The sequence below is a fragment of the Rattus rattus genome, chromosome 16 (genome assembly GCF_011064425.1).
Source record: "Rattus rattus isolate New Zealand chromosome 16, Rrattus_CSIRO_v1, whole genome shotgun sequence".
NCBI classification, from domain to species: Eukaryota; Metazoa; Chordata; class Mammalia; order Rodentia; family Muridae; genus Rattus; species Rattus rattus.
In genome coordinates this window covers 16,281,480-16,297,698 of record NC_046169.1, presented here as the reverse complement: position 1 = coordinate 16,297,698, position 16,219 = coordinate 16,281,480, and the positions used below count along the sequence as shown (strand labels likewise).

The window sequence follows — 16,219 nt, the reverse complement described above, 5'->3', positions numbered from 1 at the left end:
CTAGACGCAAGGGTCTCTCTGGGCTCCTTATCTGAGGAGCTCTTTGTTATTTGAGTTCTGTTCTAGGGCCGGCATGTTCCGGTTTTATACTTCGGTGTTCAGTAAGGCAGGTCACCCTGTTACTCTGTTTCAGAATGTTCTGGTTTTCCCCATTATCGTTCTCGATGAACTTTCACATTTTAGCAAGTTTCCCAAATAATTCCCTTTGGGCTGTGGTAAATTCACTTGAAGACTGTCATCTTTTATATCAAGCTGTTTAAATGTACGGACTAGCCATTACTCCCTGCTTATTCAAATCTTACCTTTTTGCTTAAAGTGTGTGTGTGTGTGTGTGCACACGTGCATGTGCATGTGTATGCATTTGTAGCACCCTGCTTTTGTCAAGCACAAATGGGCAGAGTCCATTTCTTCTGTCTACCTTTGTATGGGTTCTGGGAATCGAACTTGGTACACTAAACTTGGCAGCAAGCTACCTTTACCCCTAAGCTCTCACTCCAGGTATTTTCATTTATCCACTTTTAGTTTTAGATTTCCTTATTTTATTTTTATATGTTAGCTTGCCCGTTATGTCCTGGGCACCATGAAATCAGAAGAGGATGTCAGATGCCTTGGGAACTGGAGTTACAGATGTTTATAAACCTTTGTGAATCACGAAGGTGCTGAGAACCAAACTTGGATCCTTGACAGGAGCTGTCTCTTACCTGCTGAGTCAGCTCTTAAATTCCCCTTTTTACAGAGACTTTGGAAGACGTTGGTTTTATTGATTGATCTGATAGGGATTTAGGGTTCTCTATAATGTGGTGGTTTGCCCTGGAGTTATCTGTATTTTTATGCTAATTCCACTGCCCCAAGGACAGCTGCCCTGTCACGCACTCAGGACTCACATGACTTCACCAGAACCTTCTCCCCATTTAATTTGTAAAATACAGGTGAGGGCAGATACAGGATAGAAGGAGGCCTGAACGGGCAGGAGAAAAGTTTGATGGAAGAGGAGAGACAGGAGGGACAGAGAGGGCAGCCGCGGTGGAGAGAAAATGGAAGCTGGTGTTAAGATTCCACTCTGGGTATTTAGGTTGTTGTTAATGTTCTTAAAGGATGGATGTGTACAGGGCTTTGTATGTTTAGGTGGGCAATTATATCTTATCAATTGGGTCAAAGGTTATTGTGTTGTGTGTTCTTTCATGTGACGATTTGAGTGTAGGAAAGTGTGCGGCGGCTGGAGACACTGAGCCTCCGTGGAGTTGGGATGTGTTTCATGTGTTTCCGCTAAGATATCAAGCAGATATCTTGAGGCACCATAGTGCTGGATCTAGAGCGAGTAAAAGACTGTTTTATTTTTTTTATAATTTTACAACAACATACATACTTCTTATTAAAGTTAGTCCCAGTTGTATAATGGCTTTCCTTTCCTGAACACAGACCTCAGACTTGCTATGGGCTTATCCGGGGCTCTGAATGAATTAGGGGAGCACTCTACCGCATGAACCACGTCCCCATATTATGATCTTTTACTGCCGCTATTAACGTATTACTTACTTTTATTTGGTGTTTCTGATTTTTTTTAATCTTTTTTTTTTAAAGATTTATTTATTTTATGTATGTGAGTATACTATAGCTGTCTTCAGACACACCAGAAAAGGGCATCGGATCTCACTCATTACAGATGGTTGTGAGCCACCATGTGGTTGCTGGGAATTGAACTCAGGACCTCTGGAAGAGCAGTCAGTGCTCTTAACCACTGAGCCATCGCTCCAGCTCCCGTTTCTGATTTTTATTTATGTGTGCCTGAGTGTGCACACCACGATGTGCGTGTGGAGGTCATGGAACAACCTGTGGGAGTTAATGCTCTCCCTCTATTATGTGAGTCCCGTGGATCAAAACAAGGGCCTCAGTCTCGGCAGAAAGGACCCTTACCTGTTAAACCATCTTAACAGCCCCCTTTCTTTCTTTAAACGTATATATGTATATGTACGTATATAGGTGTATATGTATGTCTGCACATACATTGTGTACTGTGCATATGCCTGGTGCCCTTGGATACCAAAAGGACTGCATCAGATCTATCTTCTTGGAACTGGAGTTACAGACAACTGTCAGACAACATGTGGGTCCTGGGAGTCAAATCCAGGACCTCTATAAGAGCAGGAGTGCACTTAACCATTGAGCCATCTCTCCGGCCTTTTCCAATTCTTCTTAACAGGGTCTTCTATATAGCCTAGGCTGGCTTTGAACTATGACCTTGAACTCCCTGATCGCCCCTGACTCTACCTTGTAAGTGCTGGGGTTATAGGCACACACTATATCTGTCTTTTGTTCGTTTTTCTAACTAGGCATAAAAATATCTACTGCTTGAGGGGGTTTTGTTGCTTTTGTTTCTGGAGACAGGGTCTTGTGATATAGCCCAGGCAGGCCTTGAACTTGGATCTTCCTCCCTCTGCCTCCCAAAGGCCAGTATTGCAGGGCTGTACCTCCAACCTCTGTGTCGTACCTCATCTCTCAAGCTACCATTCCTTTCTTCCTTTCTTTCTTTTTTCTGAGACAGGGTTTCTCTGTGTGGCCCTGGATGTCCCAGAACTCACTCTGTAGAGCAGGTTGGCCTGGAACTCTGCCTTCCAAGGGCTGGGGTTGAAGGTATGCACTCACTCCGCCCCCATTATTTCTAATTGGTGCTCTCAATTCTAAAAACCTGCAGAGCACTGCCATCGATCTGTTTGTACTCTACATGATGCCTCACCATTATTTATTATCCGTGGTACAGGTGATCGAACCCTTAGGCTTGCAATAAACTTAGACAAATGCTAAGCCACTCACCGGGAGATACTGGATAAGAACTCTACTGCTGAGCCATGCCTGTGAACCCCTTCCCTGGGAGAGCTACTGCAGTCTTACATCCCCAGCCTTCTTAGCTGATCTATTAGTGTTCCTAGATGACCAACACCTCTTTCTCTCTCTGTCAGCCCTGCATCAGTGTCTATTGGAGCCTGGGAGTTCCGGCTCCCAGAGTAGACTGCAAGATCAACAGAATACCAACCTCACAGTCTGGGCATTCTGCATCAGTACACTGTCAGGGACACAGCAGATGCTCAGGGAAAATGGGGTGACTGGAGTCTGGGGGATGGCTCAACGGATGTTTGGATTCCAAGCCTCCAAGTGAAAATTCTGTAATTCTGGTTGGAAACAGGCAGATCCCCGAGATCCATCTCTGACCTCCATACTTGGGTACACACATGCAAACACATGATGCACATGCTAGGGGGCACACGCAAGTACACACACACACACACACACACACACACACACACACACACACACACGAGGAACTTAAGGAAGGGGTAGCATAATGGAATTCCCACTTACTGGAGACTGCCTTTCTTTGTGACTGGTCATGGCGGCTCCCCGTGACACCTTGGACTCCCACCCACCCAGGGCATTGTGGGAAAAGGAGCATGTATAAAAGACAGAGCACACAGAAGGTGTGGGGGGAATATAAGAAGCCAGCTCTAGGATCATGAGTCTTTTAATATATTATTCTGAAAAGAAAGGAATTTAAAAAGTTCCTGACAGCTCTTTTTTTTTTTAATTTAAATAAATACCCCGCTCCCCCCTCCACCCACTTAAGTTCTCCCTCTTCCCCAAACATCCCACCCATCCCTGGCTAGACCCTTACCCCAGAACTAAATAAAATGCCTGTTTTACAGCAGACCACACTCACTACCAAATTCTGGGAAAACTATAAATACTGTCACTGTCTGGGCCTCTCTGCCTTCTGACTCTGCTCCGAAAGCAGCCGCATTCCTCCCTCCCTTTGGCTGGGCAAGGATAGCAGAGGTCTTCAGGCACTGGCCTTGGGGAGAGTGCAAATTTAGCCTTGGGTCTCCACCTCCTGCTCAGGAGTAGGTCAGAAGGGCCCAGAATTGCCCTCCAGACTAAAATAAATAGCAAAATAAATACCCTTCCCCACTCCCCCAGGCTCTCAATAAAAGAGCTAGTTTTCCCTGTTACTCCAGTCGGTCTCCTATGTGCCCCACCCCCAGCTTCTTCCAAACCCTTCCCTACTTTCCCCATGGAGATCTCCACCTTGGCCTTCACTTCAAGAGGAGTCTACACTCTTCCTGCCAACGTCAAGCAAACCCTCCTCCTCCCCCAAATTGCTTGGGCTGCTGCTGGCACCCCAAGCCCCCCATGATGGGCCTAGTAGGAACCTTTTCTCCCACTTCTCCAGTCTCAAGTAGACCTGGGTAGGCCCCTCCCCTCCCAATCCAGGCGTCCCAGCCGCCCCTGTATTCCTCAGATGGCAGTGTCCCAGAGGACCGTGTGCTGCCGCCGGCAGGGCGGGGTACCAGACTTGCGGGGTTCAGGGCCCCGCCGCCAGCTGGGGAGGATAGGCATGCTCTCTTGCTTGCAGAGCCCCCGGTCGGGACGGTGGCGTGCCTTGATCTCCTTGCACACGCAGCGTTTGCGCTCGATCACCTCTAGAAGTTTGCCATCGCGCTCCCGGGCCGGCTGGGGTGGCAGGGGCAGGGGCAGCACAGGGTGTGTCTGTGTAGGGAGCCCCCAGAGAGAAAAAAATATGTGGCACAGGGTGGGTCAAGGACCTTGTGATCAAACCAACGACCTACCTCAGAAGCAAACACTCTCCCAGGCTGTGGGTGTGGTGGGCACAGGGTTCTACCTTGGGCACCCTTTCCCCAGTAAGGCACTTTGTGTTAGACTAGACTTGCCTGGCCCTGAGGAAGGAGCCCTTTAAAGACCTGTCTTCCAACAAAACAAAAAGACACAAATGTGGGCAAGCTCGGGAGTGGGAGAGAGACTGGGTGGGGGTGAGCATATAATCAAAATGCATAATATGCATATGAAATTATCAAGGAACATATTTAACTTAGAAGAATAAAAGATCTTATGGTGCTAGGAATGTCGCTGACAGAACAGGTGATGATAAAGAGTGCTTGTCTAGCACTCACCAAGCCCGGCTTCGAATGCCCAGCCCCTCCTAAATCAGGCCTTGAGGCTCATTCTTGTAATCCCAGTGTTCTGGGAGTGGGACCAAACTCGTCCTCAGCTACACAGGGAGTTGGAGGCCACTCTGGAATATATTCGTGAAACGCTCTAACACAAAAGCTGGGCTATGCATTGAATCACAGCTTTTAATTCCAGTACTTGGGAGGCAGAGGTAGGTAGATTTCCATGAGTTAAAGGCTAGCCTGATCTGCACGAGCCAGGGCTATATGACTCTGCATGCATAGATAGATAGATAGATAGATAGATAGATAGATAGATAGATAGATAGATAGATAGATAGATAAATTTTTAAAAAAGAGCAAATATCAGGCTGGAAAGATGGCTTAGTGGTTAAGAGCACTGACAGCTCTTCCAGAGGTCCTGAGTTCAAATCCCAGCAACCACATGGTGGCTCACAACCATCTGTAATGGGATCTGATGCTCTCTTCTGGCGTGTCTGAAGACAGCTACAGTGTACTTATATATAATAAATAAATAAATTTTTAAAAAAAGAGCAAATATCAGGTTGTGGTGGCACACGGCTTTGATCCCAGCACTGGGAAGCAGAGGCCAGTGGATCTCTGAGGTCTAGGCCAGCGTGGTCTACAGAGTGACCTTCAGGACGGAGTTTGTCCTGAAACACTAACAATGACAATGACAATGACAACGACAATGACAATGACAAGGACAATAACAACAAAAACTAAACTAAAAGCTAGCCTTTCTAGACCAGACATGAAATTTTCAAATTTGATATAGAAAGGGGTCTTTTCCTAAACTTCTGAAGATACCTGGTAGACAAGTCACTCCCAGATTTGCCGCCACCCGGGACCCCACTTCTGTAAGCACGTAACCAAGTAGCCCATCAAGGAAGCTATTAGCCTCCCTGCCCTCAGTCCCTGTCCCCCTCAGCCCGTGCAGGTCATACTGGTCAGTCTCCCAACTGACTTGCTTTTCTTTGCTTTCTTTTTTCTGTTCATTTTTCTTTCCTGCGTATTTACTAACTCCATTTAAAAAAAAAAAACAAAAACAAAAAACTATTTCACTCCTCTTGTGATGACACAGCCACAGTTCAAGGAGGTCGGAGGGCAACTTCTGAGAGTCACTTCTCCCCTTCCTGTGTAGGTTCCCAGGCTCAAACCCAGGTCATCAGGCTTGGCCGCAAGCACCTTCACCCATTAAACCATTTCACAGCCCACTTTTTTTTTTTTTTTTTACGATTTTTTTCCCATTTATTTGTGTATGTGTCTGCATGCGTATGTGCTGTGTGTGTGGCCTTAGAGGCCAGAAGAGAACACCAAATCCCCTGGAGCTGGAGTTACAGACAGTTGTGAACTGTACAATGTGGGTGCTGGGAATTGAACTCAGGTCCTCTGCAAGAGAACATGCTTGTAACTGGTTGGCCATCTCTCCGCCCCATTTCTTTCTTTTCAATAGGGAGGAGGACCTTGAACTCCCAATCCCCCTCCTTCCACATCCCAAGCTGGGATTATAGGTATTTGCCCTGATCTCTTACTTATTAATTTGCTTTTCAATTTAGTATTTTGAGACAGGATTGTTGGCCTTCAACTCTAGATGAATTCTTGTCTTAGCCTCTGAGATCACAGAATACCATGAGTAAGTAAGTGTCTATCTTTCCTTTTTACATCCAAGCCTTGTTTTCTATCTGCTCCTTCAAAGATAAAACAAAGACCAGATCTTACCTGGCTCAGGGCATCCCTGGGCTGGCTGCAGGGCCGAGGGGTATGGAGTGCAGCCTGACGGACTCCAGAGGTGGAGGCAGAACGGCCCAGGCGGTACCCTCCTGTGAAATCTAGGCCCAAAAACCAAAGATGAGAAGAGAGACCCACAGATGCCTAGTCCCTCACCTCCCAGAGGAGGCTGTGGGCCAACCGGTCCCCTGCCTCATCAAAGAAGGGATGAGATGGAGATACAGTGTTAAGATAAAGGTCTTTAGGTTGGGCATGTAGCTCAGTAGTAGAGCCCCTGCCTAGAGTCCCCCAGGGAGGGGCTGGGGGCGTGGCTCAGTGGTAGAGCCCCTGCCTAGAATCCCCCAGTGAGGGGCTGGGGGCGTGGCTCAGTGGTAGAGCATCTGCCTAGAATCCCCAGTGAGGGGCTGGGGGCGTGGCTCAGTGGTAGAGCCCCTGCCTAGAATCCTCCAGTGAGGGACTGGGGTGTGGCTCAGTGGTAGAGCCCTGCCTAGAATCCCCCAGTGAGGGCTGGGGTGTGACTCAGTGGTGAGCCCCTGCCTAGAATCCCCCAGTGAGGGGCTGGGGTGTGACTCAGTGGTAGAGCCCCTGCCTAGAATCCCCCAGTGAGGGGCTGGGGGCGTGGCTCAGTGGTAGAGCCCCTGCCTAGAATCCCCCAGTGAGGGGCTGGGGTGTGGCTCAGTGGTAGAGCCCCTGCCTAGAATCCCCCAGGGAGGATCTGGGGCGTGGCTCAGTGGTAGAGCCCCTGCCTAGAATCCCCCAGTGAGGGGCTGGGGGCGAGGCTCAGTGGTGAGCCCCTGCCTAGAATTTACCAGTGAGGGGCTGGGGGCGGGGGCTCAGTGGTGAGCCCCTGCCTGAATCCCCAGTGAGGGGCTGGGGTGTGACTCAGTGGTAGAGCCCCTGCCTAGAATCCCCCAGTGAGGGGCTGGGGTGTGACTCAGTGGTAGAGCCCCTGCCTAGAATCCCCCAGTGAGGGGCTGGGGGCGTGGCTCAGTGGTAGAGCCCCTGCCTAGAATCCCCCAGTGAGGGGCTGGGGGCGTGGCTCAGTGGTAGAGCCCCTGCCTAGAATCCCCCAGTGAGGGGCTGGGGGCGAGGCTCAGTGGTGGAGCCCCCTGCCTGAATTTACCAGTGAGGGGCTGGGGGGGGCGAGGCTCAGTGGTGGAGCCCCTGCCTGGAATTTACCAGTGAGGGGGGCAGAAGCATGGATTAGTGGTAGAGCAGCTTGCCCTGTGGGAGCTTGTGTTCCATTCAAATTACAAGAAATATTTTTCAAAGGTAGACATGGAGTTGATAGTGTGTCAGGCAGGGCAGTCCAAGGTAGACCCTGGAGAATTCCTGACCCACCCATCTCTGTATATGGAGTATGAGGGCAAGGTGTCACCTCCATTCCGGTGGCAGGCTGGGAAAGTCTGGCAAGGGACTGGCAGCGCTGTGCGGCTCCCTCCTCGATCATGGTGGATCCTGGCCAGCAGACCCTCTGCCCCCTGGCTCCTCACAGGAATCCCTGATGCCACAGAGCCCCTGTCCTCATGCTCGACTTTGCCTGGACCTTCTGTGCTGCCATTCCAGGCCCGGGCACCGTCCTCTTCTGCTGTGACAACAACAAAAAAAGCTCAGTGTCTGCATGGGGAGGGGCCTCGATCCTCAACATGGGTGGCCCTTCTGCAAATTACAACAGAGATGGGAAAGGATCTGCCTCTCATTCCCCCAACACACACACACACACACACACACACACACACACACACACACACACACGCTAGACCCAGGCCTGCCACCTTCTACCCATTGTTCCTATCCCCGGGGCTCAGAATCATATATAAGTGCACATTTATGTACTGTGTTCAGAAAAACCTTTTGGGGCTTTCGCTTTGAAACCTCTCCAGGTCCAGATAGGGTTAGAATGAACACCCTGGGAAACAGGGGCGCTGACTCTCAATAGGGAGAGAATCCCAAATTCAGATCCCAAAGAGGCAGTGGGGGGACCATTGAGTGTATGGAGTTGGGGGAAGGGCTGGATGTGAACTAAGCCCATCTCTGAGAGCAGACCTGGCAGAGCATTGCGTTGCCTGGCAACGGTAGGGGCCTCCCTCTCCTCTCACTCCTGTCTGGATAGGTTGCCATGGTAATGGCTGGGAGGCAGCTGTGTTTAGCTCCTAGTGTGCACACACTCACAAACACACACCCTTGCAGCCCGAGGAAGGGAGGGGCAGAGGGTGGAGCAGGATGAGTCCGGATTCTACCTCAGCCTCTATCCCAGCCCTTCCTACCTTCTTTTCCTGAACATATTTGGAGACGTCTTCCTGCTCCATCCGTCTGCTCCCCATCCCCATCTTTCTGGTCTCCCAGAAAACTTTCCAAGTCAGGACAATAGGCCTGTAGATTCTAAATACCCTCCTTCAAAATTTACCCCAACCATAATTTTTGCCAAACCATTAGCAGCATCCCACACCGGTCTCGGCTCCTCACTCACTGTCCACTTCCTTCGCTTTCCGTCCTCCATATAGGACCTTCCTCTGCAGAGCCCAGCCTGCCCCAAATGTGGCACCCATCTCTTCTTCCTCTTCTGGTGTCCCCGCGCTGGCGATAACATGGGCACAGGAGATGCTAGCAAAGGCGCCCCCATCGGTCCCTTGCTCTTGTAGCTGGATCTTGACCATGGGGGATGGCGCCCCCATTCCACAGCCCTTACTCAGCACCCCCCCAGCCTTGAGACTGTCATAGGCAGGGGGTCTCTTGAGCCCAGCTGCTGTGGCTGGGTAGGTCCAGAGGGGGGTCAGGGGGCCTGCAGTTGGATCCGGAAGGCTGTGGGGGGAGGCCAGGCAGCTGCGGTGGTGGAGGACCCCGGCCGCTGAACCCATAGCCCCGCTGTGGGGGCTGGATTTCCCTGGGACAGGGGGCCTCGAACTGGCACACAGCATTCCGTGAAGAACTGAGATCTCCTCCGTCTTTGGCTCTCCAACACCCAGGGGTGGACCAGCTGGCAGGACCGAGTGTGTTGTTACTTTTACTGCAGAATACACCATGGTGTATGACACGGCCTTGTCCTTGGGGGGCCCGGGGAGCAAGGCTGCTGGGGCAGGGTGGGCTGCCGGTACCCCTGCTGCCTTGGGGCAGATCATGCTGTGAGAGTTGGGGAGCTCCCGCTCTCCCCGGGTCTGGCCAGAGCCCTGGGGTGGCAACGGTGTTGAGTGGCTCCGGGCTCGGCCTGAGGGTCCCAGCAATAGCAGGTTGGCAGCAGGAGGGGGAGGCGGCAGGGGAGGTGTCTCCCGCTCTCGTGCAGGCACTTGGGGAGCTGGGGTGGAACCGGCTGACTCCTTGGAGTGGCAAAGAACCGGAAGCCTCGAGACCCCATCGCCAGGGGCTCGTGAAGCAGACTTGGCTTGAGGGAAGGCCAGAAGTGGAGGCCGATGCTGAAGGAGGTTGGGAAAGGGTGGGGGTATTTCACAAGGAGTGGTCTTGGTGGGTGTCCCATCCCTCCGGCTTGGGAGGGCTGAAGCTGGACGGCGATGGGGGTGGGGGTGAGGCTGGAGGACATGAGGCTGTTGTGGAGGGGAGGGTGCCGTCAATGGAGGAGGCCCGTTAGCCCTGCCATCTCCCGTCTCTTCAGGCAGAGGGTACTTCATCTCTTCATATATAGCCTCACTGTCTTCAGAGTCCGAATCGGCCGCAGCTGGTGGGGTTGGACCTCCACTTCCAAGAGGAGGTCCCGTCAGACCTCCTCCACTTCGTCCTCCTCCACGAAAGACATCCCCTACCATCTCAATGTACACGGGCTCTTCTTCCTGGGCACCTGCATCCAGGTCTCCAGCTATTCGAGAAGCCCTACTGAGGCGTTGCAAGGGCAGGTTCCCCCCTCGAGGAGATGGGGCTGGGGCACAAGACTCATCGAAGGACACAGACAGCTGGGTATTGGGGCTTCGCCTGGGTTTCTGTGGAGGAACCTTCCGGCTGGACTCACGGCACTCAGGGGTTGGCTTCTGGGAGCCTAAAAGGGTGGGGAAAAGAAAAAAGAAATGGAGCTTATGGAATAGAGCACCTAACAAGCCGGGTAAGTGCTCTACCACTGAGCCACGCCCCCAGCCCCTCACTGGGGGATTCTAGGCAGGGGCTCTACCACTGAGCCACGCCCCCAGCCCCTCACTAGGGGATTCTAGGCAGGGGCTCTACCACTGTGCCACGCCCCCAACCCCTCACTGGGGGATTCTAGGCAGGGGCTCTACCACTGAACCACGCCCCCAGCCCCTCACTGGGGGATTCTAGGCAGGGGCTCTACCACTGAGCCACGCCCCCAGCCCCTCCCTGGGGATTCTAGGCAGGGGCTCTACCACTGAGCCACGCCCCCAGCCCCTCCCTGGGGATTCTAGGCAAGTGGGCTCTACTTTTGAAATACATCCCCAGTTTTTTTTCCTGATTTTTTTTCTCTTTTAAGATAGGATTTCTAAGTTGCCCAGAGTAGCCTTTCATTTCATAATAAAGGGGGAAAATTCCTTTCTAATCTCTTGACCCAACTTCAAGGACATATTTGACTATTCATTTTTTTCCACAACTCAGAGTCCAGTAAATTTCTTTTCTATAAGGCAGTCCACAGTCCGTCCATCTGTCCGTCCTTCCTTCCTTCCCTCCTTCCTGTTTTGTTTGTTTGAGACAGGGTCTCGCCATGTAGCCTTGGCTAGCCTAGAATTCCATATGTAGTTCAGGGCACTAGGATTAAGGTTGATCACCAGGGTCCAGGCTTTGTTGGTTGGTTTACTTTTGCTTTTTTTTTTTTTTTTTTTGAGACTGGGTCTCACCACACATCATAAGCTATAATCTTACAATTCCTACCTCAGCTGCCTACCAACTCCAGAATCCGCAGTTCCTCCTCACCTTTGGGTCATTTCCTAACAGCTGCTTTTTAGGGAGTGTCTCCTGTCCTTGAATGGTTCATCTGAGGTCCATCCAAAAGAAACCCCCCATTTCTTTGGGAATGGAACCTTCCACTTCCTTGGCTTTTGCCTGAATGAACCCTCCCAGAGCCAACCCCCCACCCCACCCACCCCCTGGCTGGAATGGTTCCTGCTGTTGCCAGCTTCCTCTGAAGAGGGATGGGGAACAGGGTGGATGGGGAACAGGGTGAATGGGGAACAGGGTGGTCGTCTCACCTGCTTTCTTACTAGGCGGTGTCTCTGCCCCTGATCCTGCCATACTGAGCTTGGTGCTGGGGTGTCTCCGTGGCTTAGCTGGGGGTCTCCGGGTGCTACTGTCCTCCAGGAGCCCTCCTCCACCTCCTCCAGGCCCACCACCCACACTGTCCATGCTGCCCACCGAGTGGCAGGAGAGCGAGCGTGGGGCCATGGCGCTTCGGCAGGGGTGAGGGGTGTGTTCCTGGGACGCGGGCATTGTCATGAAACCCATCCTGAGAGACCGTCGAAGCGAGGCAATGTCCCGCACTCGAACCCCAGGCCCTGGGACAGCCCCAGACCCCACCGGGCCTGTGGGGGCTGCTTCCTTACTGGAGCTAGGGAGAGAACACAGGACGGGGCAGAAGTTAGACGGCAAGCCTCTAGACGGCAAGCCTCTCTACCTTGCCATCCTCCATCTCAGGAGCACAGAACATTTTCAAGAGTACAACAACTGTGTTACCCAGTGAGGCAGATAGGAGCCTGTCGCAGGGACATCTGAAGGGTTAAGGTAGGAATGTTTTCAGGTAGATTCTTTGGATTTTAGAAAAGCCAGGCAATGGGTTAGGGTCAGGGACAGCATATAATGTCAGAAATGAAAGAAATGGTGTATATATAAGACAGTGTCCCTGGTGCCAACTGACCACCTAACTAGTCCACAGCCTGTTATGTGGAAAAAGGTACAATCCAGGCAACAGCCACCTGACAAACAGCCACACCTGTCACTGTGGCTCCTTGCACATGCTGGCCCACCTGGCGTCTAGCCTCTCTTCATGCCCAGGTATTATGTACAGTGGCCTCTGTCACACCACAGGTCTCTTCTCCCAGAGGCAGGGTGTGATGTCTGAATCATCAGAGCATCTCTCTCTCTCTCTCTCTCTCTCTCTCTCTCTCTCTCTCTCTCTGCTGCCCTCTCTCTGTCAGCCTCTTCAGCTCACTTCTATTCCCTTTCTCTGTCCCCGAGTTCTCCTCTGGGTGAGTGAAGGGGGGGCGGCTGGCAGCGAAGAGGGGAGAAGCCGCTGTGGGGTGGGCTCTCATTAAGGCCCTGTCTACTAACCCTTTATTAGGGAGAGATCGCTGTAGTGATCGCTCTGATTAATCTAATTAACAGCAAGAATTAAACCCCACAGTTTCGAGGAGGGATGGAGAGAGCGGGGAGGTGCTTCTGACTCAGGCTCCAAGAGGCTGTGTAGTCAAGAGGGAAGAGAAGAGGGAAGAGGAAATGGGGGAAACAGCGTGGGCTCCTCGGAGGTCAGGAGAAAGGGTTGGTGGAGACGCAAGGAGGAGGGGCATGGGGACTCCACCTGACTCTTCTGCAATACTTAGCCTATAAAACACACACACACACACACACACACACACACACACACACACACACACACACCCTCTCTGTCATTTAGTCACTCCAATAGGAGACTGGTAGGGGATGACATAAATGCTCTTTGAGGTCCCTAAAATGACCCTCCCCCTGGACCCTGTGAGGATGGTGGGGCCTGCCCTTTCCAAGGTCAGGTGACAAGGGGAAAACCAGCAGCCAGTTCTCAAAAATAACAGAGAAAAGAGTCAGGAAGGGGGGACTCGGGGGCCCCTAGGCATGGGGACAAGCCACTAAGGTTCTCAAAGCCGGAAGTCACCACTCTGGCTACCCCGTCTCCCGAAGGCAGGGACAAGGCTGGGACCAAGCATGTGCATTTGCAGCTAAACAGAAAATCTGGGGAAAAGAACTGTCTTCGATGACAAAGCTGACGAGCCCAGCAAGGGCTGTGGCTAAGCAAAAGGGGCAGGTCCGAGTGCAACAGGCCATGGGTGGGACAGTCGAGGGCTCAGCCTTACCTCCTTTTGGCCTCCTCTTCTTTGTGCTGTCTCCACTCCAGCTTGGTTTTTCGGTAGAGAAGGTTCATGTCGTGGGGCAAGAGGTGGGGGCTGAGGGGCCCTGCTTAATGCCACCAGGCCCGGGGGGCGGCCCTCCCTGGGTCCCGGATCCACTTGATAAAGGGAATGGGTGGAGAGAAAAAGGAAGATATGGTTGGGGAGGGAGGAATGAAAAAGAGAAAGAGGAGCAGAGACATGATTTGGGTCTTCAGAAGAGGAAAACACAGGCACAGAATTTCCAGTACAGCTTAGGGGACCCCTCCCATCCAGCCAGCCATAGAAGTGTGTGTGTGTGTGTGTGTCCGGAATCACACACCCTGACAAAGGTGTTTGGAGCCACAGACACTGAGAGATCAGGTTGACACAGATTCCCATTCTGTGTAAATATATCCTGAACCACCACAGACAGACCTCTCAAGCATACAGCAACTCTGTAGGGACACAGCATATTTAGACACACCACCAGCGACAGACTTAGATCTACAAACAGGGGACAGACATAAAGGGGCACAGGTAAACACAAACCCAGGAACAACAAACACACAGACATAAACACCCACAGACACACCCACCGATACACACAGACCTCTAGCACACAAATCTGCTATGAAATTGGCCACACCTTCAGACAAGTTGTGCTCGGGGCCTACTTGCGTACATCACACCCAACCAAGGTGGGGGGGCAGTTAGGCTTGCTACCCTCTTTTGGGCCCCGAGGTTTAGTGGGGGGTTCATCAGGACAGGGTGGGGATGCTGAAGGAAGGATGGCGATACTGAGTTGGATAACTAAAATCCCACCCGTCCATCTACCTTCACTCTCTGGAGTCCCCGCTTTTCCAATCCTGGGCCTGGACCTCCGTCCACCTCTATTTGAGCTCTCTGGTCCCTCGGCAATGGTTTCTGCCTCCCTCCTCTTGCTGATAGCCCAAATCAATCTACCTTCTGTCTGCTCCAGGATTTGGGAGAACCCCGGCTTCCCCCTAGTAGTCCCGCCCCTGAATCCCACCCTGGCGGGGGCGGGGGTCTCCAGCCTGGCCCCATAGCAACCTTCTGTGCTGCGGCCTCCATACCTGCGCTTTGCGTCCCTTCCCCCAAACACACTCTCCCCCTTTCGCCTTCAGCTCCACGTCTCCTCCCTGGAGCCCCTCCTCACAGCCGTCCTCCTCCTTCCCCAGTTTGTTCCAAACCTGGCCTGCTTCATCCCCCCCCCTTTCCATCCAAGGGCCCCAGGTTCCCGGGGCACCCCCTCCTCTTCCCCTTGTCCTGCTACCCTGGGTGTCTCCGCCTCTCGCCCCGCCAATCCTCCCTACCCCTAGTGCCCCCATCACCACCTCCCCGCATGAAGCCTCCCCAGTTTCTACATCACCGTACCTGGCCTGCCGGGCGCCGGCCCCCCCATGCCGGGCTCCGCCCGGAGCAGGAGGAGGGAGGAGGAGAGACAGAGAGAGACCGGGGGAGCTGAACTGGGCCCTGCCGCAGAGACAGCCCCGCCTCCGGGTCCGCCCCCAGACCCGCCCCCGGCCCCAAACCCACCCTTCCACACCCTCCAAGGACAGAGCGGGAACGGCGGTGCGGCGCTGCACCAGGAGGTTGGGGTGGAGGATGCAGGGACTGCGGAGCGTACAGGGGATCTTGAGAGGAAGGTCTTGGGGTGTGGGAGTCCCGCTCCCCAGCCTTCGGGCGTCTGGTCCTCGCCAACCCGCGCCCCCTACTCAGCCGTGCTGTGCTGGGTTGGGTCTCCCAATCCCTAAGCAGAGCGGAGCGGGGTGCTCAGCGGCGCCCCCCAGCGGGAGCCTGGAGGTCGCACCCACCCGCGAACCCCGTGCGCCTTAGTGCTCCCGGGTGGGAGGCTGCGGCTGCGGCCCCTGGGTGCTGCCAAGCGGTGAGGCGAGCAGAGGGACTCCGAGTCGCCTGCCCCGAGATCATCGCATCTGCTCAGCAGGGGGCGTGCTCCCTTGGCCTACCCCGGGCCGTGCCCCCACCCCGCCACCCCGCCCTAGGTGCGGGGAGGGCACGAGAATTGGCTGGCTTGGTGCTGGGCCTCCTCCCCTTGCAGCCTCCCAGGCGCCCGGACCTTGTTCCACCGTGTGGGGCTCAAAGTCTTCCGCACGTCCGCCCCCGCGGTCCAAGTCATCCCTTACTAACCTTTGACTCCGTGGGCGCCGCCCGCCAGGATCTGTGCGCACTAGGTTGGCCTGTACTGGAGACCACCAGGGGCACTACTTGGGAGTGGTTAGGGATGTGACCTCACCCCTCCCCTCCGTTAACCTTTTCTCATCAGCCCTCTGACAAATTCCTTGCTTGGATTAGCTTCAACACATAGCTTTGTGGTTGGGTAAATTGGCATCGAGGAGAACTCGGCTGTATCCTCCAAGGACTGAAAAAAAAAAAAAAAGATCCCTGCAAAATATGTACATCCTAATCCCTGGTACCTGTGGATGCTTTCAATGCGGCAAAATCTTTGCAGGTGTGCTATGT

At 53.1% G+C, this 16,219-nt stretch overlaps 1 protein-coding gene across 1 annotated transcript; it reads right to left on the bottom strand.

The window, feature by feature from the left end:
- Window positions 1-4,219: 4,219 nt before the first annotated feature.
- Nyap1 (neuronal tyrosine phosphorylated phosphoinositide-3-kinase adaptor 1) lies at window positions 4,220-15,567 on the bottom strand. The gene is made up of 7 exons (XM_032886754.1): window positions 15,113-15,567; window positions 13,703-13,854; window positions 11,852-12,207; window positions 9,181-10,695; window positions 8,089-8,298; window positions 6,702-6,811; window positions 4,220-4,539 (listed from the first exon to the last, which is right to left on the bottom strand). Exons 2-7 carry the CDS (start codon window positions 13,768-13,770, stop codon window positions 4,288-4,290), a joined length of 2,511 nt encoding a protein of 836 aa, XP_032742645.1. The 5' UTR covers window positions 13,771-13,854; window positions 15,113-15,567; the 3' UTR covers window positions 4,220-4,287.
- Between the last annotated feature and the right edge of the window lie 652 nt (window positions 15,568-16,219).

Bases quoted from the DNA above. Each gene is read 5' to 3' on its own strand.
- Nyap1 (XM_032886754.1), bottom strand. From the start codon at position 13,770: ATGAACCTTCTCTACCGAAAAACCAAGCTGGAGTGGAGACAGCACAAA. The intron at 6,812-8,088 runs GTGACACCTTGC...TTTTGGGCCTAG, and splicing joins AGCCTGCCACCGGAATGGAG to ATTTCACAGGAGGGTACCGC. The intron at 4,540-6,701 runs GTAAGATCTGGT...CTCCCTACACAG, and splicing joins CCAGGGATGCCCTGAGCCAG to ACACACCCTGTGCTGCCCCT.